This window comes from Macrosteles quadrilineatus, unplaced genomic scaffold, assembly GCF_028750875.1.
Source record: "Macrosteles quadrilineatus isolate MER2022 unplaced genomic scaffold, UCM_ALF_1.0 Scaffold_8__2_contigs__length_117827958, whole genome shotgun sequence".
NCBI lineage: Eukaryota > Metazoa > Arthropoda > Insecta > Hemiptera > Cicadellidae > Macrosteles > Macrosteles quadrilineatus.
Genome location: NW_026542601.1, coordinates 37,164,023 through 37,191,634, shown reverse-complemented (window position 1 = coordinate 37,191,634; position 27,612 = coordinate 37,164,023). Strand labels below are relative to the sequence as shown.

The window sequence follows — 27,612 nt, the reverse complement described above, 5'->3', positions numbered from 1 at the left end:
AACTTTTCGAATTTAGAATACTGTATGATCGCTCAAGGTACGTTGATGGATTATTATTTGTGAGTTGCACTTCAAATCTAAAATTTTACCACATTTAGCGAATCTTTACTCTGTGTTTCGAAAACTTATTTTAAAATCGTTTTAGCGAATTTCCTATATTTTTATCATATTTTTAAATTTCAAATCAAACTAATAGGTAATAAATCTGACATTTTAAAAAGATATTTGAGGAAAATGGAAATCCGCTAGTCTGCAGATTTGCTGCGACAGGGTTATTTATCTTTGTGTTCATAATATAAAGGGAAATTATAATAATGATAGCAGTGAATCGCGAAATAATACAACAACAATAACAAAACGACAACCATGTTAAAATTCTCACACTAATCACACTAGATTTCGAGCAACACGAATTCAATACCCAAAATCCGCCACGGTCATTCGCTAGTCTAGGATTAGATGAGTGACTGTTTCAATTTACGAATCACATTAGGTTACGGATGTTTCCGGACATGATTTTACGGACTGTATAAGTACAATCCAATCCAATGTGATGTGACGAAATTACGCAATGTGAAACTCCGTCTCTGGAAGCACTACACTTCGGTGGTACTGTGAAGCTGTTGTGGTTCTCCACGTGTCAACAGTACCACAACTCCGTACTTCTGTGGTTACGGTGATGTTTTAAGTGATTGTGTTTTGAGGTTAGCGAGCGTAAAATTGTGGTAGAACTTCCACAACATGTAGATGAGTTAGTTACAATGAAGTCCGAGTAGCCGGTTAGAGTTTTTTGTACCACCTTTATATTCTAGGACGATAGGCTGTAACCCAGAACTGTTTTACACATTACTGCAGGCTAGACCGATAGGGTTTCGGCGTTATCACATGGATACAATTGGTGATTGGCGGGATTTGAACTCGGGACTTGGGGCTCCAAAGCCCTGAGCGCCAACACTAGACCAGTCCCCGATAAATAGTTAGAGTGTTCGCATCAAAGCTGAAGTTTGCTGGTTCAACTCTGTAGGGTCGATCTTGAACCAAATGCCACTTGTTATTGAGCTATCAATTTGCGTTGATATTTAACCAAGTTAACGTTAGACAGTTACAAGGTTAGGATCTGAACAGTTCCCTTGAATTTGGGACGAATTTACAAGCTACTGAACGGACTTTTTACTCGCAGCTTTTTAACTAAGCCTAGAGTACCTGCTACGTTTACGTTCGATGTTTGCTATTAAAATCCCTAAGTTGGCCCTGGTGACGAATTTACCAGACATTCACTGGCGTTTGAGCGAAGTGTACAGTTGATTGTGCACAAGTGACAAATTTGATAGTCTTGATGCCGAATTAATTGGTTGGTAGCGGGAGTTAGTTGTATGTCGCACTCGTCGATACGCCGGGTTTTTCACTGGCTAAGTAGCATCAGTATCCAATTGTCAATGCTATCAAAACTCTGTGTTATCGAGCCTTTATAAAATAAACGGTATCAAAAAACTTAAACATGCGTTTTCCCATGCGTGGGTAAATGTGCGTTTTTATGGGAAAATCACAAAAATTGCCATAGTTTTTGACCCGTCAAATTTACATCGTTTGGAGTTGTGTATTTTTGATTACGATTACATAAGGACTATTACATACTAAATTTTAATCAAAATCATTAGAGCAGTTTTTGTAAAAAGCAGATTTTTATGAAAAAAATCACCATTAAAATCGAAAAGATTTTATAGCGAAAAAATCCTTAGGTAGTAAGTATTAGAACCCACATACCAATTTTTTACGGTAAAAATAAATTAATTGTATTCAAAATCGTTAAAGCAGTTTAAACGCGAAAAAATTTGATACAGTAGCGCCAAAACACAATATATAGACTATTTCCATTCGCCAATTCTTGTACATACCACCTACCTCTGTCCTAAGCTAGCAATCACGATTTCTCCACAGTAGGCCTACAGTAGTACTGTATACATCGCTCCGCTTCGACACCCATAGCTTCGTGCGCCGACGCCGCCGTCATGAAATTGAAAACCGTCCGTTTCCTGGACCACTGGCGACAGTCAGTCACGTGGTTAGCGTCCACGTGTATTGTTGCGATTCAGACACTTTCTCACAACAATTAATCCCGGTCCGTGTTCACTCGTTCCTTTCCCAGTTCCGACTGTCCGTTCCGTTTCCGTCGTCCCGTTGCGTCATTGGTTTAGTGGAGCGAGATTGCGAGAATTGTCATGTGATACAGGAGACAATTGAATTGTGTGTGTAAACTGTTTGTTATTGGAATATTCCAATACCAAGTTTGGAATGAATATAGACATTTTTTTTAAATAAATTAAAAGGGCTTTATTATGGTGTATGAGGGAAATAAATATGAGATTAATTTTCTTCATTTAATGAGCCGAGGTATTTAATTGTCTTCAATGCGTAGGCAGAAAGTAATTTAAATTCAGAAGACCCATTAAAATAAAATATGTAGAGTAAAACGGTTATTTTTAGGTTCAGGGCGAGAGCATTGAGCGAGAGTATTTTTTCAATCAAACAAATTGGAAGCCATTACATGTATTTCAAACTAGCAACTTCACCCAAGCATTGCAACGAGGCGTGGGCCTAAAAATGTCAAATATAACTACATTAATGTGTTAAATAATCAAATGGTATAGTAAATTACAGAAATAAATGATTTAGAAATTATATTGTCAATAGTATGATGAGGCAATCAAAATACATCAGACTTAATACAAATGTCTAAAAACAAACATTATTAACAATCAATAACGAATCAATACATTATCAATAATTAACAAACAAACACTACTTTGATAGGCTAAAGTGAAAAATATAAAAATTGTATTTTTAGCGAACATATTATTATACCGTACATATTGTATACTTTTCCCAAGAAAATCGATCATAAACGTGATTCTTATAATACCCTTGAAATTGTAACTCTGAGAAAGTTTGGAATTGTATCCCTAAACACATTTATAGATTGGGAAACATCTTAAGACAAAAACAACCATTTCCCAACTATCGCTGCGATCATGGGATCAGTTCGGTGATGCATAAAGACAGACATACAATATACATTTGAACTTTGCACATTTGATCACTTACTACACTCTCAAATACACCATAAAAATCCGGAGATTACCTTAGAATATATCAGATGCCAAAATCGAAAGAAGCAAATGCAGTTAAAGCATTTTAACAGCAGCGCAACGGTCGAATTGCCTTGCGCGCAAAAACACCGTAGTACAGTTTATTTTTTACCATACCTTTCATTAGTTTCGGAACCTGAGTTTATGGAGAAGTAAGGAAGCGGAGTGACGAGCGAAAGGAATGCTCCGCAATTGCAAATTTTTACAATAATTTACGGCCAACGATCACCTGATGAAGGGGAGAGTAACTGTGGCGAAACGTCGCTCAGAAATCGTTCACAGTAATAGTAGTAAAATAGATTGTAAGATCGGCAACATGATGCAACATGTTTAGTTTTAGAACTGAAACTTATTTAGGACCTAACATCAAATAGGTCATCAATGGATTTCATCTAAGTGATAATGCCGCAACCCCTAGGTCTACTCTGAAGTAATGTGAAAAACAGTTCCGGGCTCGTGCCTAGCGTCCTAGGACAAAACAAACATCAAATAGGAAATTATATACTGCCAGATTTTCATTTTATTTAGGACCTATACATAAAGTAAGAGTAAGTATTATAAAAATCATCAATAGTGTCGTATTTAAAATCTATGAATGATCAAAGTTATTCTCTTCCAATGGCATTGTTGCATTTAATCAACAATTTAACCAAAAAGTAATGATAAATTCAATTACTAATATTAATTAATCTAAAACATTTTTTTATTGAAACGTCACAATTATTATTATTTTTTTTGCGAAATTTTAAAAATATCAATACAATTAATTTGAACCGACATTTTATTGGAATTTTCAAACAGTTTATGGTAATTAACGTTCTTTCAGTGAACAAAATTAACAAACCAATACAGTTAATACCCTGAAAATGCAGTTAGAATATAAGTGATGATGTTCGTACTTTGATAGTAATCCAATACAGTAAGCATTGTAAATCAAATCTGCGGAACCAAATTACAGCAAAAAAATATTCATAATACTATAAATTTTGACCTATGGAAAATTAAAATCATGAATAGTTTAAAAACATAATGCTGTGTATTAGAGTATCTTTTGCAGAATAAAACAATATTAACATATTCTACCAATTACGAATCATAAGGAATTAATTTTACAAAGATTTTACAAAAGGGACAATTCTCTTTGTAAGGTTTCCTAACCTGGACACATGCTTCATAACGAGATAATAGAAGCTGAAGTGTTCTGGAGGGAGATTAGCTCAACTTGGCTCAGGTGTGTAATTAAAATTATAATGTCTAAAGTCTAGAGCACTTCCGAGTCAAACCCCATTTTGTATTAAATTACACAATAAGCTCAAGCTTGTTTCATTATAACATAAATTGTGTTACCTCAAATATATGTGAACTTGTTTATACGTAATTTTAACACAATATAATCTTTTCTTATAATTTTGGATTTAATATTTTAAGTTTCTGAAATAGCTTAAAACAAAATGCACTCTCTTTTGGTTTAAATATTAGGGGGAAATGTTTGATATTTTTGTTCAAACGATTATTACAGCGAAATTGTCGTCATTCTATATAAATACAAACAAACAATCAAACGCAAATGTTTACTCACATTCTTGTAAAATAATGCCGTTAAAAAAGCTTAAGTACAATAATTTTTTGTTGTAACATCAAATTTAATAAGTTATTCATGCGCAAATTATATTTGTTGCACTTTAACAGTTATTCACTCTTGAGTAAGCGTTTCTCTTCTCTACACCGAGTTTAATTTTGATCGAGTTGAGTAGACTGGAATATCATTTTCTAATAAAACTATTACAGTATTAAGTAGAGCAAAACATTATTTAACAATAGTACAGTATTATTGAGTAAACATTCTCATTAGCAAATCAAATATCCACGACCTAGTGGAAGTTAAGCAATCAATTCGATTGAATTGTGCCATAATCAAGTTTCACCTTCCGATGACAATAATATGTTAAAATCCCATTTACGTGACAAGCAACGGTTTTGATTTGTAAATAAAACATGCTAAAAGACAACAAACATTTGTAAAACTCCCAAGTATTATTATGTTTGAATAACGTACTTTTCCGGATTGTACTACGACACTAATAACTGACCATTTGTGTATGTTCAGTAATACATAATGCAAGTTCGAAGTAAGAATTGATTATCGTATTGAATTGGTTATTGTAGGGTTGATGAAAAGGGGTATTTGATGTAAAGCAAATTAAATACGTAACAAAAACAAACAAAAAACTCAAGAAAAGCACAAATAAAAAATTACACATTTTTTATAGGATACGTAAGGCAGAGTTACGGCAATATTATATTGCATATCGGTGACAGAAAGTGCGATAAAGTTTTTTGGAGGGAAAGTGGAAGCGCGCGCAGGAAACGGCGGGAAATGAGCTCGATAGCGGAGATAACCGCTTAATGACCCGCAACCTTTACAAATCCTCCATACCAGGTAATTTGGCTTATCTTACAACGAGTATACCAACAAATAATTTACTGTTTTGTAACTGGTGGAGCCAAAAATTACTGTCTTTCTATAAGAATAACTGCGGTCTGTAATACAAAGCTGCAAGACATCTAGAAGAAGTGTATTTACCGAATGGTCTAAGCATAAGTTAATGATGTCAAACTCATAAAAAGGTATATAAACACAATGTGGCAAGTATAGTCATATTAAAAAATTATTTATAAAAAACATAATATAAAAAAAATATCAATCAGATCCGATTAGGCTGATTCAGCGTACTCTAGTGAACTTTGAGTCGGTCTGATAATTCTGCTCATCAGTTGTTTATCATCGCTTGTGCTGGGCCGTGCTGATTCAAACCACATGAGCGACCCGAAGCTGATAGCAAAAGAAGAATCAGCGTTTTAAAATCACGCGGTTAAGCTTCTTTATTGCAACACATTCAAAAGTACATCAGCGATAAACTGAAAAGATTCATCTTTAAACTTGTTAATTTTAGGCCTCAGTATCTACAAAATATGGTACTAACTAGACGAAAATGGTTCGGAAAGAAATAGGAAGATTTTACATGTTTATGGACAGAAACGGGAGAACTCCGTCTTTACTCCCTATAAATCCCCATAGTCCCATAATCCTGTTCCCATAGTCCTATCATGCTGGTTCACGAACTCGTTAAAAGCCATAGGTTTACACGTTTGTACCAAATGTAATCAAAATTGGATAATTTTTACTTGAGTTTTCATCCTAACGGAAACACACACTCAAAAGAATTTGAACGGATGGAGTTTTTGGTCTCTGGTGTCATCAAAACGAAAAAGTAAATCGGCTCAAGTCTTGCCGGGAGACCTACGGTAACTGCTTGTTCTGTATATGAAAAATTCGCTAAAGCACATATTGTATTACTGTACCGATGATTATGGGATTTAATTCATATCGATATCGTCACTGGCTTCACAATTCATAGAATATACAATGTTTAATGTGTTAATCAGCCTTATGGCAAAGTCCAAAGAGTTTGTGCCCATGTAATCAAAGCAAATATAAATATTGCTGTATTGCAGTATTTTTGCTGTCGAGGAGACCCAATACATCACTTCCCAAAGCCTTGCGTTGAACCTATTATGATTTAGGATTTAGGCCCTAAGAATTTTAATGGCGATATGCTATTTTGCAAAAGCTGTCTGTTTTGTATTTGTGTTTGACCCGGATTAGCCGAATGTCTTTTACAAGCATTATTTATAGGTACTGAAGTAGACATTTCTTTAATATATCCGGCTTGAAAAAGTGTATTGAAATAGGACAATATTTTGGCATTTCACTACACTGGCTAAATCTTTTATGAATCTGCAGCTCGTGACAGTTTGTGAAGCAAGTATTACTTATAAATTAGTAAAATACTGTCGGTAATATGGATCTGTCAACGAATCATGACATTGTGAGTGTTAATACACAGGCCTGAAATAACAATCGGAAATGTAGATTTTGCTGAAATAATTCCGATAATAAAGATTTACCCGAAATAATTTCGGTAAAGTAGATTCATCCATTTAAATGGTTACTAAACCACTAAACATCTCCAAACCCTCAGGGCGTTCACAAACCTTGGTATTCTCTAGACGCTGAGTTCTCAGCGAGAAGACAACGTACTGTGTCTAAATCTCATTAATTAGTACAATCCACCCGCGGGGGTTCGGCAGCGCTAACGTCTGTTGACATATTCTGTCGCATAACATATAATACGTTTTGTCTCGAATTTCCCCTCAGGGGTTAGCGAAATCGTGCATAGAGATGTGGGATTTAATCTGATATGGGGTGATGGTGTGATTTAGGTTAGGTAAAACTGGTTTTGAAATTTATTAATTTTATAAATGAATAAAAGCTGTCTGTATCCGGTAAAAGCTTAGTATGAAATAAATATGTTTGCCAAATTTGACCAAAATTTATCCATTAACAAGCCACCTAAACAGTTTAATTTTATTCTCCATACATTTTGAGTAACATGGAAATTTTAACTAACCAATTTTCAACATTTTCCCCTCGTAACCATTAAGTGATTATTGTTTTATAGTACAGTTTAGAAGAACAATCTATATAAATAAAATTAGAGTTTTGTCTGTACATTGCTTAGAATAATGAACTTTTTGGTTATTTTTACATTTCATAGGTCAGAGAAACCGAATCAAACCTTATCTCAATTTCTGTCTGTCTGTCTGTCTGTCTGTCTGTCTGTCTATCTGTCATTCTCTTGGTAACGCTAAAATACGCACTTTATTACAACTACTCCTCAATAACTATAGCACTGTCCCGCCTGAAACTTATTTTCCAAATACTATACATATATGAGATGGTTTTAGACGTATTTAATCGAATATGAGACAGTTAGATATTTAACAGTAAACCCTTGAAAATCAAGTTTTTGTCGATTTTTGACGTGGAATTTCTGGAAGCCCATGTTAACCTTATGAGAAATGAAATTATTGAATCTTAACAGCTGTTTCAATTAAACAAGTTGGTTCTGTTCTGTGATGTTCAATAGCATTAAAGTTACAAGGATTACCAACAGGGTGCAGCACTAGCACTATTATTTCTTTTACATTTATGACAACAGCTAATTTGCAACCTGGAGGCGAGTGAGCGTAGCGAACGAGCTAACCTGAAGGCAAGTGAGCGTAGCGAACGAGCTAACCTGAAGGAAAGTGAGCGCAGCGAACGAGCTCCAACATACAGGTGAGTGAGCGTAGCGAACGAACTTCAACCAGGACGTGATTGAGCCATGCAAACGAGATCAGATAGTAAAAATAAAAGTAAGCCTACCGTTATAGGATCGACCGGCAGACACAGAGGTAATTTAACCTTTTATTGATTGTCATACCGATCCGGAACAACAAAAAACAACATAAAATGAAGCTATGTATAATAGTTTGGCCAGCATATCTTAAAATATGCAAACCAACTGCTGTTCTTTATATAAGAAGGTTTCAACTGAATATTATAAGATCCCCGTGCGTAGAACGGGTACACAGCTAGTTCAATCTAAAGCGAATTTGCCAATTTGATAACTCTAATTTTCTTTAATACAAAATACACATGTTGCATTAAATCTACCGTAGATTAGGTGATAAATAATTAACGAAATCAACTAAAGCAAAATAACAAAGAACTAGTCAATTTACTATCAATTTGTTGAACAATCAGTAACAAAGAAAGAGTAAATCTTGGGAAACAACAAAGAGGTTCTCTCAATAATAATACAAAGAGGTGATAGTAACAAATACTGAGCAGATATTTTGTTGTGTAGGTGATTAAAACTTAATTGTTTTAGTAAATTGCAATCAACACAAACAATGATTTTTCGTTATACTGTAGAAAAAAAACGAATGTTTTCAATACGTGCATTACCCCTTGATAAAAAGTAATCATTATATTCTGAGTTTAGATTTTTTTTTCGATGATTTATATTTTATTCAAGCCCGTTATTCACTGGAAGTATTCGTTATTTGAATGTTGTAAGTTTGTAGGTAAACAGTGTTAGATTCCCGTGTTTGTTCTTATGGATAATAAATACTTTTGTAGTTTGCTTGCTTATGGATATATTTAGAACAAATTTGGCAAATGTATTTATTTTATACTATAAGTATTTATATAACGTAATTATTGTGCAACATTTACATAAAAAATTATATATGACTTTTGACTATGTTCAATTCAAGTCAAAAACTACCTACAAATTTTCCAAATACGACTAAATTCGACATCCAAAGTCAATGATGCGTCCAAACAATCCACATAGCTTTAAGTAGGAAGTTGTGGTAGAAACTCTTGACAAGTCTAGCTTGTTGTCGTTATCAGTTTGGTGATTAAGATAGGTCCATTGAGATAACAAGCTATTACAGACCAGCAACGTTTGGGCTAATTGTGTGACAAATGATCAGCCATTCGTATCGTAGGGTTTAAAATTGTTGGACTAGCCTCAAAACATCGTCGTAAGCATATATTCAATATTAACTCATTGAAATTTATGGTCTGGATGTCTAGGTCATAGGGGATTTAAAACGCCACTACGATTTTACACTCCATTTAATTTGGACTTTAAATGCATCTACATTATTATAAGCATAGATTTAACACACTCTTTCATAGGTATGAGCGGTATGAGGTATTTTGCTGAAGAATCATTCTAAAGAAGTAAGAAGGACAATTCCTTAAAACTGTATCAGGATGCAATACTCTACATACAGACTGTCCCAAAAGTCCCGGACCGGTTTAATATTTTCTAAACGACAACAGATAAATCAATAAGATTTGGTACATCAACACCACACCTAAAAATCTACTTTTTGATGGAAATATAAATTTTCTGTCACAACATGGGGACGTCCCGCAAAGAGTCAGAAGGAAATCTTAAATAGAAGCATAGGTTGACATGTACATCAAATTAAAGGTCTTTACTAGCAGAATATAATGCTTCAAATTTGAACTCAAACGGACAACCAAGTCAAGAATGACAGTGGTTCAATGATTCATTTAATTTGCATTTGGGGGCACAGCCCTAGGAATCGGAAAAAATTTTTTTCTTAAGCATAGGTCGATATACACATCAAATTAAAGGTCTTCACTAGTAGATGATAATGCCGTAAATTCAAGCTCAAAAGAACGCCTGAGTAAAAAATGGCAGTCGTTCAAAGATTCAAAATGGCAGGTTCAAGAAATCTTTGAACGGCCGCCATTTTGTAACGGGTGATCCTTTCGATTCGCGGTTTTCGGCATTGAACTCTGCTAGCTAAGCCCTTTAAACTGATGTGCATATTGACCTATGCTCCTATTTAAGATTTCCTTCTGACTCCTCGTGTGACGTCCCCATGATATGACAGAACATTGATAGTTCCTGAAAAAAGTAGATTTTTAAGTGTGGTGTTGATGTGCAAAAATCTTATTGATTTATCTGTTGTCGTTTAGAAAATATTAAACCGGTCCGGGACTTTTAGGACAGTCTGTATATTGAACTGCGAGTGGTACTCGTAGCATCATCGCAAGAATAGACTAAACTTACTCCTAGCAAATTTGTCACATTTTGAAGAAAATATCTTTAGAACTCCAAAAGACTTTAGAACTCCAAAAAGACGCCATGATTGTTCGTAGATAAATTTAAAACTCTGTTGTGGACTTTAAATGCACCAACATTGTCGTAAGCATAAATAAAGCATACTTCCATAGTTTCGGGCCTGAAAATAAATAACAACTAAAATAATTTTCTACATAATTCCATGTTTCGGTTGGTTTGAAAATAAAGATTTGTAAAAAAATACAACTAATAGCAAGTTACGGTGCTTTCTTACAATTAATGTAAACCCACAGCTAAAAGTCTACTTTGAAAGTTAGTTTTCCTGATATTTTTGTATTTATTTACACTCAATTATGAGTATTGTCCATTTTTAGAATTAAGGGGCCTGTCAATAAGTTGTAGACATTTATTACAAGACATTTATTATGTAAGCCGTATAGACATTTGAGCTACCGATAATGTTAGTTTAACAAAAATATCACATATCCCTTAATTTAAATTACACTTGACCGAAGTTTCCTTGTAAACAGGTTATTACAGTTTGTACGATGGAGAATTGAAATATTTGATTCCTAACACTTTTTACTCAATAACTGAATAATTAATTAGCATTGAAATACTGCACCGAACTACTGGTATTGAAAACCATATTTGCCAAGTAAAAGAACACAGAGCATTCCGCTAAGACGGAAAACGACGAGAGAATCGTCCGTTCAAAGGGCATTCCCTTAAAATGTTTACCCCCGAGGTTTAAACAGACGGGAGAAAACAGTTAAACAGTTCTTTTGTTTGTAAACAGCTAAGCACGTGGCACTGGAAATAGAGTAAGCGAGTTGCAAAAATAATATACAAGTTAATGTCTAACTGGTGTACTGTTGTACAAATTGTTATCATTTGCAAAGCATGTGCATTAATCGAAACATGACTGGTGTATAAAATTTGTCATACATAGTGGAAATTTATTCACCAAAACTAGTTTGCAAAACTGCAAATTTCTTATTTTACTTTCCTCTCTTTTTGCAATGTTGTTTGTTCAGTTGTATCCAGAGTAAGGAAAATCAGTGGACAAAGTAAAACTTCAACTTTGCCAATATTTTACTTCACTCTAAATGACAACTGAAAGAAACAAAATGTTCTCCAAGTTTATTTTAGTTAAATAACACTCAATAAAAATTGATTATTACAATTAAATATTATTAATTATGATTTTAATCAAATACCCGAATTCTTTTGAAAATCTAAGAAGTTGTTAATTTTTTTAGATTATTACCAGTAAGTAAATGAAAAGTATTTTTAGCTAAGCAATGCCATTGTTTATCCCGTCATGTTAACAATTATGCAATTCAGCCACAAATATCCTAACCTAAATATTGTAAGTACATAAGCACATAATATTGTTTTACATGTCATAAAAAGAACTGTAGCTGGAAAGTAGACAAAATAATGTACAACTCGTGTTCAAAGTGTCTTTTTAAAACTCAATAAAATTGTCTTACTCCGTGAGCCGCGTGCGTCAACATTGTTTCTCGTTTCAAAAATTGTCACTGTTGTTTTATAAAATCTTTCAAAATTTAAATCGATTTAGTACTTATTTAGATACCATTACGTATATCTGATTCCAAAACCCCATCAACGAAATAATCAACTTATTGGGCATATATTAAAAAAAATCGAATTAAGCAATTGTTTACAATCTAATTAAAAGATATCGTCGTCGAGCATGAACGGATAGATCATTGATTCGAGCAAAGCTCGGCCCCCAAGTCCGCTATAGCCCGTGTCAACCCGGAATGTTCCGGTCCATCTATTCGACGTTGCACAATCGGAAAAGCGTCGACGTACGACGGATCCACTAGGACGACTGGGAAAATTACCCATCGAGGGGTAGAGGGGGGGGGGGTGTTACGTAATTCAAAATTGGCACCCGGATAAACTAGGGACACTTACTTTCGCTGGCCGTCGGCAAATTGCTTCAATTTCGGTTTCAACGAGATTCTTGTGATTTTTTAAGGGTTTTTACTTTTTGAGTAGTTAAAAGTTATCGTTCTCAATGCCTCTTTGATTTATAATTCGATCACAGATTATCAATAATTTACAAATACTGTATTTTTGCTGCGTATGTTTTCGAGGTTATTCTACATTTGTTGAGAATTTCGCTTAGAGCCTAAATAACAGCATTTTGCCTAAACAACAGAATTTTTAATAAGATGAATTTAGCTTAGTGCCTTGTTTTCTAAATACAGTACTGTACTCAGAAAATATTGTTTAAAAAGTGTAGATTGTAATTACTCGTGGGTGATTACGGAGGATTTCAATAGTCGCATTAAAGTATGTACCGGTATAGGAAAGTCTATGAAGTATATTTCTAAAATTTCAAATATTGCTAAAACTTTACAAAAGTTCTAAAATAAAAAATAAAAAACATTCACTGTTAGTAAATTTGTCTTCATATTGTTGAGATATACAGTATTTATAACGACCGAATTAGACACCAGTAACATAATATATTATGACAACCAGTAGTAATGACTTGTTAATGTAGGCTATTGATAACAACATTGGAAGACAATACGTTCGTGAAACATATATATCTGTTGATGCACAAACCGTGAAACTCCCCACATTTTACGTCAATTTTATCTAACAAGTTTTAGATAGTTTAAAAGAAAATAGTTCAATACATAGCTTTCTACAAGTTCAGTAAAGTAGTTTTATGAACAAAAATTTTACACTTAGATCCTCACCCATTGAATAGTATTAGCTCAATGATACTTTTGTTGTTTACAGGAACGTGGGATAATGTTTATTAAATGCTTAATAAAAAATAATCTAGAAAGGATGTTTACAAACAAACAGTTTACATTAATATGATCTCTAGATGGATGGATGGAATTGGGACAGTTTAATCATAAGTATATCTGAACCCAAAAAGAAAAAGAAATGCATATCAAAACTTAAAAAAAAATCGGCGAAAAGGCTTCCAACCTTATTTATGGGTATCCATTTTACCCTAAAATCATTTCCACGAGTTCAGATCGGGCATAGGTGGTTAGGTGGCAAACTTTGCTACCAGTGTACATATTGTTAATAAATAAAAAAATATATAGAAAAAAATGGAAAGTTTAGTTGAAATTAAATTAAGTTTTCTTAAGTAAATGCCTTACAATTTTCAAGTTACCTGGGACAGGTAACCTGCCTACTGGCTAAGTGTAAACGCCGTTTACGATTAGTTCATGTATTACTTCAATAATCAAGAACACTTAGATTATATTAGATAAATCCGAATCTAATATTTGTGTAGACTCACCTCTCCTCTAGTCGGTAGACCTCCTTGAACGTGTGTTTGTTCATCCTCTCAACCCATCCCTTCTCCGTCCTCCCGATCACCTCCTGGGCCCCGCTGTCCTTGCCCGCCAGCGCCGCCTGGAGATCGCCGAAGGAGTCGTGGGGTTCCAGGACCTTCACATCCTCCGTGGTGTCTAGCGACCCCTTCACCGGGTCCGGGGGCTCCACCTTGATCGCCGCGTACTGAGGAGCGGGCGCACCACCGTACCTGCGAAAAAGGAGATTTTAGTGGGGTGAATTGTGTACGGATATAAGTAGAAAAGGAAGTCTTAGAACAGCGCGAGTGGCTTATCACAAACTGAAAAGTCACGATCACGTGACGACATACGTGAGTCAAATAAACACCCCTGCCACAGAAAACCGATGTAGTGCCATCTCGTCCAGTGCTATCTCGTCCAACACCCCGATTTCCCAGAAAGGAGTGCTATCTCGTCCAGCGTAACAGTTGATTAAACGTGATTACGCACGATAATTGGTGATATTTCGTCCAATTTTTACTTGACATGGGGTAAGGATTAAGGCACATAAAGCAGGCAGTCTCCATCCTGTAGTTCCACAGAAATTACATAGCTAGAAGGGTGCATGCGGTTATGCGCCTATGCGTTGAAGGAGACATTGAAAATGTTTTCATAAATGTCTCTTATGCAATCAATATGGACTAAATTGTGGAAAAAAGAAGATAACAAGATCACAAAGTAATTGCGGCTATATTGTACATTATAATTAATGTAATTTTATAAAGTATGTAAATATTGTATTGTACATAATTTTAAAGGATAAGTAAATAGGCAGATAACTAACCAAGGCCGGAACACTGCTTTTTAAATTGCCAGAATTGGTTTGTGTTTTAAGATAAACCCTTTTTAATAATATCAAAATTTCTATAGTAATTTGTAGACCTGTCAGGTGAACAATATATGGGTTTTTGGACAAGATAGCACTAGATGGCAGTACTGGATTAACTAACCACCCTACGTTCGGAGAATTTGGACGAGATGGCTCAACACGAGCAAACCTGCAGAATTAGCGAATTTTCGTTCGCCTGATTCGATTCCCATTAAAATAATTCCTTAAATACATTTTAAAGGCTAAGTACCAAATTTCAACGAAACCAGATTATCTTTACCTGAGTTATCGTGCATATTACTTTAACTATAATTTTGTTGTCCATTGACGATAGAACAACAAATCCATTTTAAACGTGCTTTTTATTCGATACGTATACTCACGTTATGTATGAAAATGATTAATAAATCATTTACTGAAAACAATAAAAGCAAGAAGTTGGATTTACAGTAGTGTCTTATTTCACTTTTTCATCGCTCCTCTAGGGAATCAATCATCCCAATGCTGAGTCTGCTGCTGTGCTGCACTCAAGACGAATAATTATTGTGCTGAGGAACTAAAACCGCGAATCTATAAATTCATTTGATTCTAGAAAACGGGAATCGTCTTCCGCAGAGAAGCAAATGTTATTCTGAATGAATAAATCGTCTCCTGGATAAACCATTCCTTAACTTGATGAAAAAATCCTCTCCTGGACAAGACATTTATAAACTGGGTGAATAAATCGTCTCTTGGATAAACCATTAGTCCAGGAAAAATCGTTTATAGACTGGGTGAATAAATCGTCTCTTGTATAAACCATTAGTCCTGGAAAAATCATTTATAAACTGGGTGAATAAATCGTCTCTTGTATAAACCATTAGTCATGGAAAAATCATTTATAAACTGGGTGAATAAATCGTCTCTTGGATAAACCATTAGTCCAGGATAAATCATTTATAAACTGAGTGAATAAATCTACTCTTGGACAAACCATTTCCAAACTGGGTGAATAAATCGTCTCTTGGATAAACCATTAGTCCAGGAAAAATCATTTATTGACTGGGTGAATAAATCGTCTCTTGTATAAACCATTAGTCCTGGAAAAATTATTTATAAACTGGGTGAATAAATCGTCTCTTGTATAAACCATAAGTCATGGAAAAATCATTTATAAACTGGGTGAATAAATCGTCTCTTGGATAAACCATTAGTCCAGGATAAATCATTTATAAACTGAGTGAATAAATCTACTCTTGGACAAACCATTTCCAAACTGGATGAATAAATCGTCTTTTGGATAAACCATTTCTAAACTGGATGAATAGATCGTCTCTTGGACAAACCATTTCTAAACTGGATGAATAAATCGTCTTTTGGATAAACCATTTCCAAACTGGATGAATAGATCGTCTCTTGGATAAACCATTAGTCCAGGATAAATCATTTATAAACTGAGTGAATAAATCTACTCTTGGAAAAAAATTAATAAATTGGATGAGTAAATCATCTCTTGGATAAACCATTCCCAAACTGGATGAATAGATCGTCTCTTGGACAAACCATTTCTAAACTGGATGAATAAATCGTCTTTTGGATAAACAATTTCTAAACTGGAAGAATAGATCGCGACTTGGACAAACCATTTCTAAACTGGATGAATAAATCGTCTCTTGGACAAACCATTCCCAAACTGGATGATTAAATCGTCTCTTGGATAAACCATTTCTAAACTGGATGAATAAATCGTCTCTTGGACAAACCATTCCCAAACTGGATGGATAAATCGTCTCTTGGATAAACCATTTCTAAACTGGATGAATAAATCGTCTCTTGGACAAACCATTCCCAAACTGGATGAATACTTGTCTTTTGGACAATTCATTTATAAACTGGAATAATAAATCTTATCTTGGTTAAACCATTTTTAAACTGGAGGAATAAATCGTCTCCTGGACAAACCACTTCTATCCTGGATAAATAAATCGTCCGTAAGCCGATACGGAGAGACTAATGCTCAAGAGGTAGCTTGAAGGCGCTAAATTGCATCCACTGCACCGGTAAAAAAAATGGAAACCACATCCCTAAATCGGAGAATATTAACTCCAAGTATATGTTTTATGTTTTGGAAGTGATGAGGCATATAAGTATTACAATAGGATCAAAATAAAAACGAAACAAGGGACGTAGCTGAACAGTTTTTTTTTTCGACACAAAAAGAACGAATTTTGAATACATTATTAATCATTAATAGCTTTTAATATAAGGGATAATTTTTTGTAACAACAGATCTGTGAACGCAGAACTACCAAAAAAGTTGAAACTGAACAATGAGAAAAATTACAACTTGTGAAACACACTTAAAAAAAATTAAAGACTATAACTTGTTGAATTGACACTTAAAATTCGCACTCATCAAAGATAAAATAGTGACTAGCTTGAAACGCGTGGCAGTTCAACAGTTCACCACATGTCTGGCTTACGGCCAGATATTCTAATCACATTAGCAACGTGATAACAAGGGCATAACAAAGTAGATGTTTACATTATAATTGTACGGATAAATTCAATGTAAAACAAAAACGTCTAACTTGAAACAGTATAAGAGTCGCCGGTTCAATCATGTAAAAGTCAGTAGGTAGCTTTTTATGGGTCGAGACTTGCACAGGTCTAATTGAGTATTTTGTTAGATGAGTATTTCTAAAGAAACAGATGATCGTACTTAGTTACTTATCTAAGTAGCAAAGGTAGACAAAATCTTATCACTCAATTTTATTCCTTCCAATCATTCTCTCTTCGAGATTTGTATCCTGTTTTATGTAAACCATTAATTGGTTTATTATTTTCTAGTCTTTTTTACAATGTTTTTAAACCATTTAAACCAAATAAAGCGATCTAATTGTATACAATAGGGAACCATGTCAATCTGGTATAAGTAAACATTTATTGTAAAATCTACCCTAAAATTAGAAACATTTAGTCGACACATTACCAACAAAACACACGTCAAAATCGTACTAAAATGTTACAATAGGATGAGAAGTCTACTTGCACTAACAAAAGTCAATGATTAAAAAATATACTCTTAGATTTATCATCATTTGTATCGGCTGGAGAAAATCTTACGGTTAATGAGTAAGGAGATTATCGATAAATATAGTTCCTTGATCAAGATCTAAATAATGAATAATCAAGAGTTTTAAATGATTTAAAGGAAAGGATAAATCTGCCAGTGGATCTACCTAACACAGTGTGTGAAGGATTTAATACGTTTAAAAATCCTTACGAGAGAAAAAAATTAGTTTACATTGGGAGGGTTAAAACTACATAAAACGCTTCTTGTGTACTTAGAACAAAGCTGGGAGCAGTTGGAAATATTAATTCATCACTTTAAGCTGCTTACTTTTTGTTTCTTCTACTGACAAGACGAATTTTATTACAAGGTTGGATTTGTTTGAACACGAATTGCTTTATAAAGACCAAAATGATATATGAAAGAAAAGCCGATGCAGCAAAATTGGAAAATTTGTACTGTGGATTACAAACTATACTCAATGAAACCAATTAAAATTGCATTAAATTTCATTCTAGTATCATGTGTAGAGCAAGAATTTTACCAGATAAAATCATTTCACTGTATACTTTATTCAATAATAAAATGTATTATTATTAATTTGTCAAGCCTGAGTACATCCTCTATTTGTATGTCTCTTTTCAAATGCAGGCAAGAAAAGTACATCATAAATATATCCAGTCATGACTACTCTAAAATTAAGTGGCTGTATAGAAAGCATGAATTAATCATTATTGAGGTAATATACTGTATTTCTAGTACCTTAATAGTCGTTAATAGTAGTTCTTATAGATCGTAATGGTTCCTCAACAATAAAAATGAGGTACCCAACTATACATCCACAATCTGTAATTGGCTATTATTATTTTTGGAATTATACAGGGTGTTTATAAAAAAGCCTTACAAATTTGCCAACTTCCCATCATTTTTCCATGTAACATGTAACATAAAGGTTTTATAAAAACTGAACATTAAAGAGTAGCTTAAGAAGTTTTCATTAGTAGCAGATTATCAGTTGATTGGTTTATATTGTTGCTTGGCAAACCATAACAAATAATTTATGAGTCTCGTTAGATTCGTAATGGAAGCTTGTATTAAAGCGCAGTTTGTGGAGTGTTTACCCAACTCTCATGTCGTTGTTCAACGGAGATTTTGCCCAAGATACCCTAGGAATCCTCCTTCAAGACCTGCAATTAGGGCTTGATACTATAAGTTTATGAACACCGGCAGTTAACATCACAAGAAAGGGAACGGTTGATCCCGTGTCCGCGATGTGGATGTTCAACAAACATTTGTGAACAGTCCAAAAAAGTCCATGAGATATTGTGTGTGCGGTACGTGAATTGAACACAAAATTCTCTACCACACACAAAATCCCCAAATTACATAAATTCCGTGCTTAAAAACTTCAAATTTTGCTGAAATAAAATTGTCTTATTTTGGTTCGTGTTTGGTCCAAACTGGAAATTTAGAACTGCGTGCAAATAATGGAAAACACATTGAAGTTCGGCAAACTATTTGTTATGACCAAAATTTGAGACGATTTCAGAGTCTTTGTTAATTCAAAGCTTTAAGTGTAAAAATAAAAGGTTTACTGTTGTTTGAAGTGGTAAATTTTTTTTTATAAACACCATGTAACTTATAAAACGTATCATTTTTCAATTGTCTGTTTAAACTGTATTTATTTAATTAAGAAGGTTATTGGTTATCTACGGTTTAAGGTGGGTGGGAGTCTCAAATACAGAATACAATTCCCTTACTTCAGAACCCTATTCTTATGTGTCTTCTAGATGCGGACCAAAAACTTAGGGTATGCTCCGATCCACCAGGCAAATAATATTATCACAAAGAAAAACATTGGTGACTGACGGGATTCGAACCTGGAATTTCAAAACAGCATGCCCGAGCTCTAACCACAATATAAGAGTAACTTGATTCTAATAGTGTTTATACACATTTACATTGTACTAAAACTATACACAAACAGTTAAAACACAAAATTAAGCATTTATCAACAAAAACATTCTGAATGTGCTGATCTAATCATTCGCTTCACAGGTTTCACATTGACGCGAAACATGATTCAAGTAAACAACTTGACTTCCTCAGTTTTGCTACTAAGTGAAATTTGAGTTATGAATCGTAAGTATACATTCTGATGGCTCAGAATATTTCGTTTCAAATACAATAGGTACGACGCTTTCTTGTGAGACTTAATTACAAAATAAACATTTTGGTGGCGTTCGTATAACAATGTTATGTATCTTTATATATCATACATATATATCATCATAGGATATATTTTTAAAACATCTCAACTATTTTTCCTACTGGTTAGTGACAACACTATTTTTATGTGGCTTTTCTCAATCACTTTTAGTACCAATCCTTCTGTACAGATTCTGATGTTTGTGAAAATATGGTTACATACAGATAGAATAACTAGTATTTTCTTCAATTAAAATAAATAAGTTATAACTTTCCTTGGTTAGGCGTTTTATCTATTTCTGCTTGCTAAATAATTACTAAGACACAGTATATACAATTTTAATATAATACAGTTAAACTGAATAATATAATACAGTTGACAAATTTAGAAACTAGATAAGCATTTTTTACGTTCTATTTACACTATTATGTCGGCCGCGCCAGGTACATATATTTACAAAATACAAATACACTGTGCTTTAAATAGATGTACACCTTTAGATGCGAACCATACAAAAGGTTTTCAATATCACAAATATACGAACGAAGATATTTATTTGCTTACATGCGCTGTAAAATAAAACCCAACAGAATAGAATTCATGCCGTAAAATAATTTATGTAATTTATAAGTTAAGTTGTTAAATGTTAAGTTACATTATTCAATGTTATGCTGGAAATATTCCAGTTGAAGAAATTCCCCATATTGAGTGTCCAGAGAAAGACCTTGAATTGTAAGATTTGCTCGATCGGTCCCGATCAATGTAAAAGCTTTTTGCAGGTCGTGTTCTGAAATATCTTTATTCTTCTCCGTTTCCTATCCTGACCAATTTGAACCACAATTTATTCTTAGTGTTATATTGTTACGATTACATTTCTTCGTGAGTTGTATAAATGAGTCTGTGTGTTAAACATATTTACATGCAGGACAAATTTTCTGTATTGTTATACATTTCAAATTTAAAAAATTCCATTTTAATGAACTGGTTGCAGTAAATTTGCAGGTAACAACTAAATAAACGCAGAGTTAGGTCATTAATTGATACAAGATCTTTTTTCGACCTTTTAAGCTCTCAATGTGACATTTTTTTTTTCAAATGAACGATATAGGTATGTACTTTAATATGGCTAGACATTTCATACATAGACTAAGCAAAAGGTATAGAAACACCTGATACGGGTTAAAAAGTACTTGTTATGAACAATATAGTTTTTGAAACCATATAAATTGTTGGAAAACACGAACAAAGTACTGTCATTTTGTTGTAGTAAAAGTAACATGTTATTTACATTTCTGAACAAAACTAGCACAATACACTACAAAAACTATCAAACTATCACAATATACAATACATATTTGTCATTTATTTTACATTCATTTGCATTTTACTGACTTGAAATACTTGCACCACGACATTGTATTGATTAGGCTAGTGTCAATAGATACGCCATACAACAATTAATCATATGTTTTGTTTTATCCATAACAATACTACCAGCCTACTAGATCTAGCATTTCAAGGGCAATATTTTTAGTCCTACTCAACTGAGGTGTAAGGCAACAACGCTTTTTACGACCACTATAACTTATCCGGGGACTGTTAAAAACGCAGCTGGAAAAATATGGGGCAAATTTATAAATACTACACTACAATACTTTCATGAGGAAAAAATTATCAATACCGAACTTGAATCAACAGTTTCACATTATTTAGGAATATCCTTTCCCAAAGTCCCTAATACACACGAGGTTTCAAATTAAGTTTTGTATAGGTTTTGCTTGATTGAAAACTCGTATTTTCTTAAATTCTAATCTACTTTATATATTATCAGAAAATGTGTACATTCTGCATCTCGTCGAATTTATCTATTTTAAAAATTTATTTTACTTTGCGGTAAATTATTTTACGTAACTAAGCGGTTTGGTCGCGATGTGTTATTCTTATTTGCCTCAATCGACATTAACCATGAGGTGGGTTTTAGTTTACAGACTAATTTCTGTTTGTTAACGACACAACTGCACAAGCTAACATGACACCTACACCAACACCAATAACAGAACTTCAGGAATCGGGATGCAGAATCTCAAGTGCGAATCAAAGTAAAATACACCACCGCAGCAAACCTGCACACTAAGCGAAGGGGGTTTTGTTGAAGGGGTTACATATTAAAAAATTCCAAATTCCTTTAATACATGGGGTTTTAGTACCTCGGTCCAGTTATCCTGCCAGATGTCAAGTATCTAGCACGTCTGAGTGACAAGATTATTTTTTAATTATTTTTTTACGGACTTAAAAGAAAATTAAAAACTTTCCAGACATATTGCGTTTCTACTACAACGTGCACCTCTATTGGTGTAAAATAGTTTTAACTTATCAATTGTATAACAAAACTAACAACAGTAATGTATGTGTATTTTCCCTGGTTGTTATCTGTAAATAATCCCTTTTCTCGTGTCTTAACTGTAAATACGCTGAACCAGCTACGGAAACTTAGCAGCGCAAAACGAGGTTTATAACAGTAGTACCCTTGTATTTGTCATTGGTTGTTACTCAAGTTATCTAAAATCCAAATCCAAACTTGTAATCAATGTTAATCTAGCTGTTGGGAACTCAAGTAACGTACACTTAACTTGTTAACCCTAGTGTAAAGCCCTATTAAGCACAATGTCATATTACCTGAATAACGTGTCCCTAGAAAGTTGCTAATATTTTACATCACCAACATGTCATTCAAAGAATCGCCACACGAACATATTCAAAGTATACCATCGCTCGATTGTAAACAAATTTTCAAACATCAGATACGTGCTTTTGTAAGTCCTTACCTATTTAACTCCCTCCCTTAATGTTCAGCCAACTTTTAATCCACGTTCTGGGTTTAAACTTAAGTCCTGCAACCCCTTGCTTTTTGATAGTACCCGCCTAGTAATAGTCAGAAGGTAACCGGTTCGATTCTGAGAAAAATCTAATACTTGTTACGGTCCAAAACTGGGCTCAGCTGTCGTACTTTAAAATTATAATTGTGTCTTAAAAAACGCAGATCTTAGTCAGCAACAAATTCATCCATTCAACCCTTATCGCCGTTCACTGCTTTAAAATACGCACCCTGCTGTATCGGCGCGGAAAAAATCTAAATAATATACACAATTTCCCAATGCAATTTTGTTGTCTAACTTAATACCGACACCAAATCAAGCGTTTTAAGTCCCACACACTTCTTTAACTTTTAAGTTTCTGAATAATCTTTCAGCAAAATTGTAGTAAAATAAAAAAAAACTACTTACTTGATCCTGCCGTGCGATGGAGCCAGGTGCTGTCCACTCATCCCCAAGTCCAGTTGTAGGTCTACGACTAGCGCTAGTGTGAACAGCACGATGCTGATACTCGCGCCGATCACTAGCCGCTCGCGTAGTTTCATGTTAGCGGCTGCGACACTCCCCGAAGCTGCATGAACAGCGGCTCGCCGACGACTGAGCGTTGCCGCCGCGTGATAAGGGAGGGGAGGGGGCCGCTTGCCCCCTCCACCGCGATGTGACACCCCTCCTGCGAGCCTGCAACAATGAAACGCAACACTCAGTACTGTAGATAAAACTGCAACAATGAAACGCAACACTCAGTACAGTCGTAGATAAAACTGCAACAATGAAACGCAACACTCAGTACAGTCGTAGATAAAAATGCAACAATAAAATGCTACACTCAGTACAGTCGTAGATAAAAACTGCAACAATGAAACTCAACACTCAGTACAGTCGTAGATAAAAATGCAACAATGAAACTCATCACTCAGTACAGTCGTAGATAAAAACTGCAACAATGAAACTCAACACTCAGTACAGTCGTAGATAAAAATGCAACAATAAAATGCTACACTCAGTACAGTCGTAGATAAAAACTGCAACAATGAAACTCAACTCTCAGTACAGTCGTAGATATAAATGCAACAATGAAACTCATCACTCAGTACAGTCGTAGATAAAAACTGCAACAATGAAACTCAACACTCAGTACAGTCGTAGATAAAAACTGCAACAATGAAACTCAACACTCAGTACAGTCGTAGATAAAAATGCAACAATGAAACGCATCACTCAGTACAGTCGTAGATAAAACTGCAACAATGAAACTCAACACTCAGTACAGTCGTAGATAAAAATGCAACAATGAAAATCGTCACTCAGTACAGTCGTAGATAAAAATGCAACAATGAAAATCGTCACTCAGTACAGTCGTAGATAAAAATGCAACAATGAAACTCGTCACTCAGTACAGTCGTAGATAAAAATGCAACAATGAAAATCAACATTTAGTGCAGTCGTAGATAAAACTGCAACAATGAAACTCATCACTCAGTACAGTCGTAGATAAAAATGCAACAATGAAACTCGTCACTCAGTACAGTCGTAGATAAAACTGCAAGCAATGAAACTCATCACTCAGTACAGTCCAGCGGCCACAGAACTAAATAAATTAAATTAATTAATTACATTTAATTCTGCGGTCGATGGTACAGTCGTAGAAAAAAAATGCAACAATGAAACTGCATCAAAGACACAACGAATACATTCGGTTGAACTACAAACTATAATAAAGGTCAAAAGCAACTCAGTACAGTCATAGATAAAACTAAAAGCAAGAGGGAAACACTACACTCTATATGTATAAAGCTATAAATATAAACTATTAATTTACACTATAAACAACACTATAATATACACTATAAATAACTAGAACTGTTTTAAATAACTAGAACAATGAACAGTATCTACAGTCATGTACACTAAAACAAGGAATACACTCAGTCCAGAGATCATATTTTAACACTAAATACGCAGAGTACAGTCATCAAATTATAAATTATTATGGACTCATCTCAAGGATTAAATTAAGTTAAATTTAAAGTTATTTCCATCAGATTGAATTATGAATGGGCGTTTTGTTGTTTAAAAACCTATTAACTAAACTATATTACTGTATTATAACAAATACTCTCTTGTTATAACAAGTTCTCTCTTGTTTACGGATTTTACAGAGATATCACAAATTTCAACTATTTTTTGTAGGGGACAAATTTACAACGTGTGTTTTATTGGGTTGTATTTAGTGCAGTGATCTTCTGCAAAAGACCCTAGGAAATAAGCCTACGATTAAAACAGAAAAAAGGTTTATGTCAATTCAACCTTGGCGTAATGTGTTTGAATGGTAACAACCCTTCAGCAAACATTTACACAGACATCTCAACCCTCTCTATATCCATCTTTCACTCATATTTGTGTTTAAGTGCATCCGGTTATGTACCTTTTGAACAAATATGTTTATAGTAATGCAGCATCTACAACTTGTTTCCAGACCCAGAAACCAAAACGTTCCCTTTCAAACGTAAAATATGCCATTGGGATAGAAAACACACACAAAATCTCAGGGTTGATTTATTTTCAAACGTTTACAAAAATGTCTAGAGTTGAGATAAGCGACAAAGAAAGCCTGTGTCCTTACTTATCCAATTACGCCAAGAACACTAACAGGTGTATAAATAAAGAAAAGCAGCGAAGAGACAATAATGTTTTACACCCACTGTAGCGAAGAGCACTTAGTGTCCATTGGTCTAATGTGGTTAAGCTCCTCCTCCAATGGGCTTACGTGGATAAACAAAATTACGTCACTTGTAAGACAAGACGATTTTTCATCAGTTTTTTTACATATACACTACACTTTTTGGTGATTGTGACTTTACGCACATTTTCCATTACGATTAGTAAAAAAGTTCACGTTTTGGGATCTGGAATCTAATTTGCGTACTCAGGTGAAATAGTACCTACCACAACAAGAATATTGAATATTATTTACACAGCCTTAGTCAAACTGGAAAATCATAACAGAAACCCACTCAGATAAATTGACAGTAGTAAAACAAGAAACAACAAATAAAAGTAAACAAAAGACACGGGTTCAATTCCCGACACCTCCACAAGTCATAAGGGTTGGACCGCTTTCCAAAAAAAAGTGTTTAGCCTACTCTCTTAACTTTACAAGTGCCACCGACGTAGACAAGAGGAGAAAATGTCCAGTGAGTTTTCAGCTTTGGCTAAGTTTATATATTTTTTGCTTTATGAACTTCCACACGATAGGACGGGATCCGATTAGATCACAAACGTCCAGTGAACCTTTTTATTAATTATGATAGGACATTTCCACAGTAATCTCTCAAACAATATTAAACACGTAGTTTGGGAAAGCCTCTACTCCTTGATCTTATTATAATGTGACAGTAAAATATCATGGATAAACACATTATGTCGAATCTAGGTTTTATCTGGTCCAAAAATATTTTTGTGTGAATAATGTAAAGTAAAAGTCTTTCACTTTCTGTTGTATCCTATTGTCTTAGTTATCTAAATTAGTTTTATTTTAGTTACCATGGAATCTTTAAAATAATTCAATTAGTTTCAATAGTTGACTGTTTCTAGTTTAACAAAACTATTAATATTATAAACCTGAATAGGATGGTACTGCGTGATGAAAAAGGTACTGCTTTTCCATACGTTATTTAGAGCCATTAATAACAAATGAAAAAAATCTACTGAAACTTCCCTACTATGTCAGAGGACCTGTGAGCGCGTAGCTGAAGCAATGTGATTCAGGATTCAGGTAAGTGTAAACGATTTATTGAGATTGTACAAACACTATTAATCAGTAGGCTACATTTGTATGGATCATGTTTTAAGTTTCAGTTTGAGAACTTATACCATATTTTGAGATTTATTCAGGCATGAATATTACAATAGCACCTCGATAGCAAGTCTCATGTAGATGATTGACTTGTTATCGAGGTTGACTTTTATTGAGGTTGACTTTTATTGAGGTTTTCAAAAACATGTAATTAATGGAAATATAACATCAAAGGGTATTTGGAAATGACACTTATGTAGGGTTATTTAGGGCTACTTTTTATAGAGGGTGTTATTGCTAACAAAGTCCCACTGTAATTTTAGAACTGTATTTTGAAAACACTATAATCGAATGGATTTACATTACTGTCTAATATCTATTAAATGATTTAAACCCGTCATAATATCGAATGTTTTGTTTGTTTGCATAACATATAACGTTAACAGCACACTAAGTATCAGATCACCCGCTAGAAGGCATTCTCTATGCGTTACCAGAACAATGTTTCATCAGAGCGCTCTTATCAGTGGATATTAATTACAGCAAACGGTACAGGTAATTATGATTTTCAATGAAGACGAGTTTTAGTGAATTCTCTTAGACCGGGAACCACTTTTTACCCTAGAGGACAAAAACACCATATGTTTATAAATTTGTGTCCGTTTAGTACGATACTCAGGTAAAAACCATTACATTTTATTGAAATTTGGTATAAACGTACAAACTAATATTACGTTGATTTGAATTTCGAATGACTTCGCGAACCAGCATGGTCTGACTATGGGAAGAGGGCTTTAGGGGGTTTGTTTGAGGTTAAAGGTGTTTTCA

At 34.1% G+C, this 27,612-nt stretch overlaps 1 protein-coding gene across 1 annotated transcript in view; it reads right to left on the bottom strand.

Moving 5' to 3' along the window:
• Positions 1–27,612, bottom strand: part of LOC129000325 (uncharacterized) — a 95,910-nt gene that overhangs the window by 49,480 nt on the left and 18,818 nt on the right. Inside the window, exons 2-3 of the mRNA XM_054427287.1 lie at positions 23,400–23,666; positions 13,971–14,216 (exon numbers count right to left, since the gene is read on the bottom strand). Of these exons, the coding sequence (XP_054283262.1) occupies positions 13,971–14,216; positions 23,400–23,666 (513 nt within the window). The remainder of the gene's footprint in view (positions 1–13,970; positions 14,217–23,399; positions 23,667–27,612) is intronic.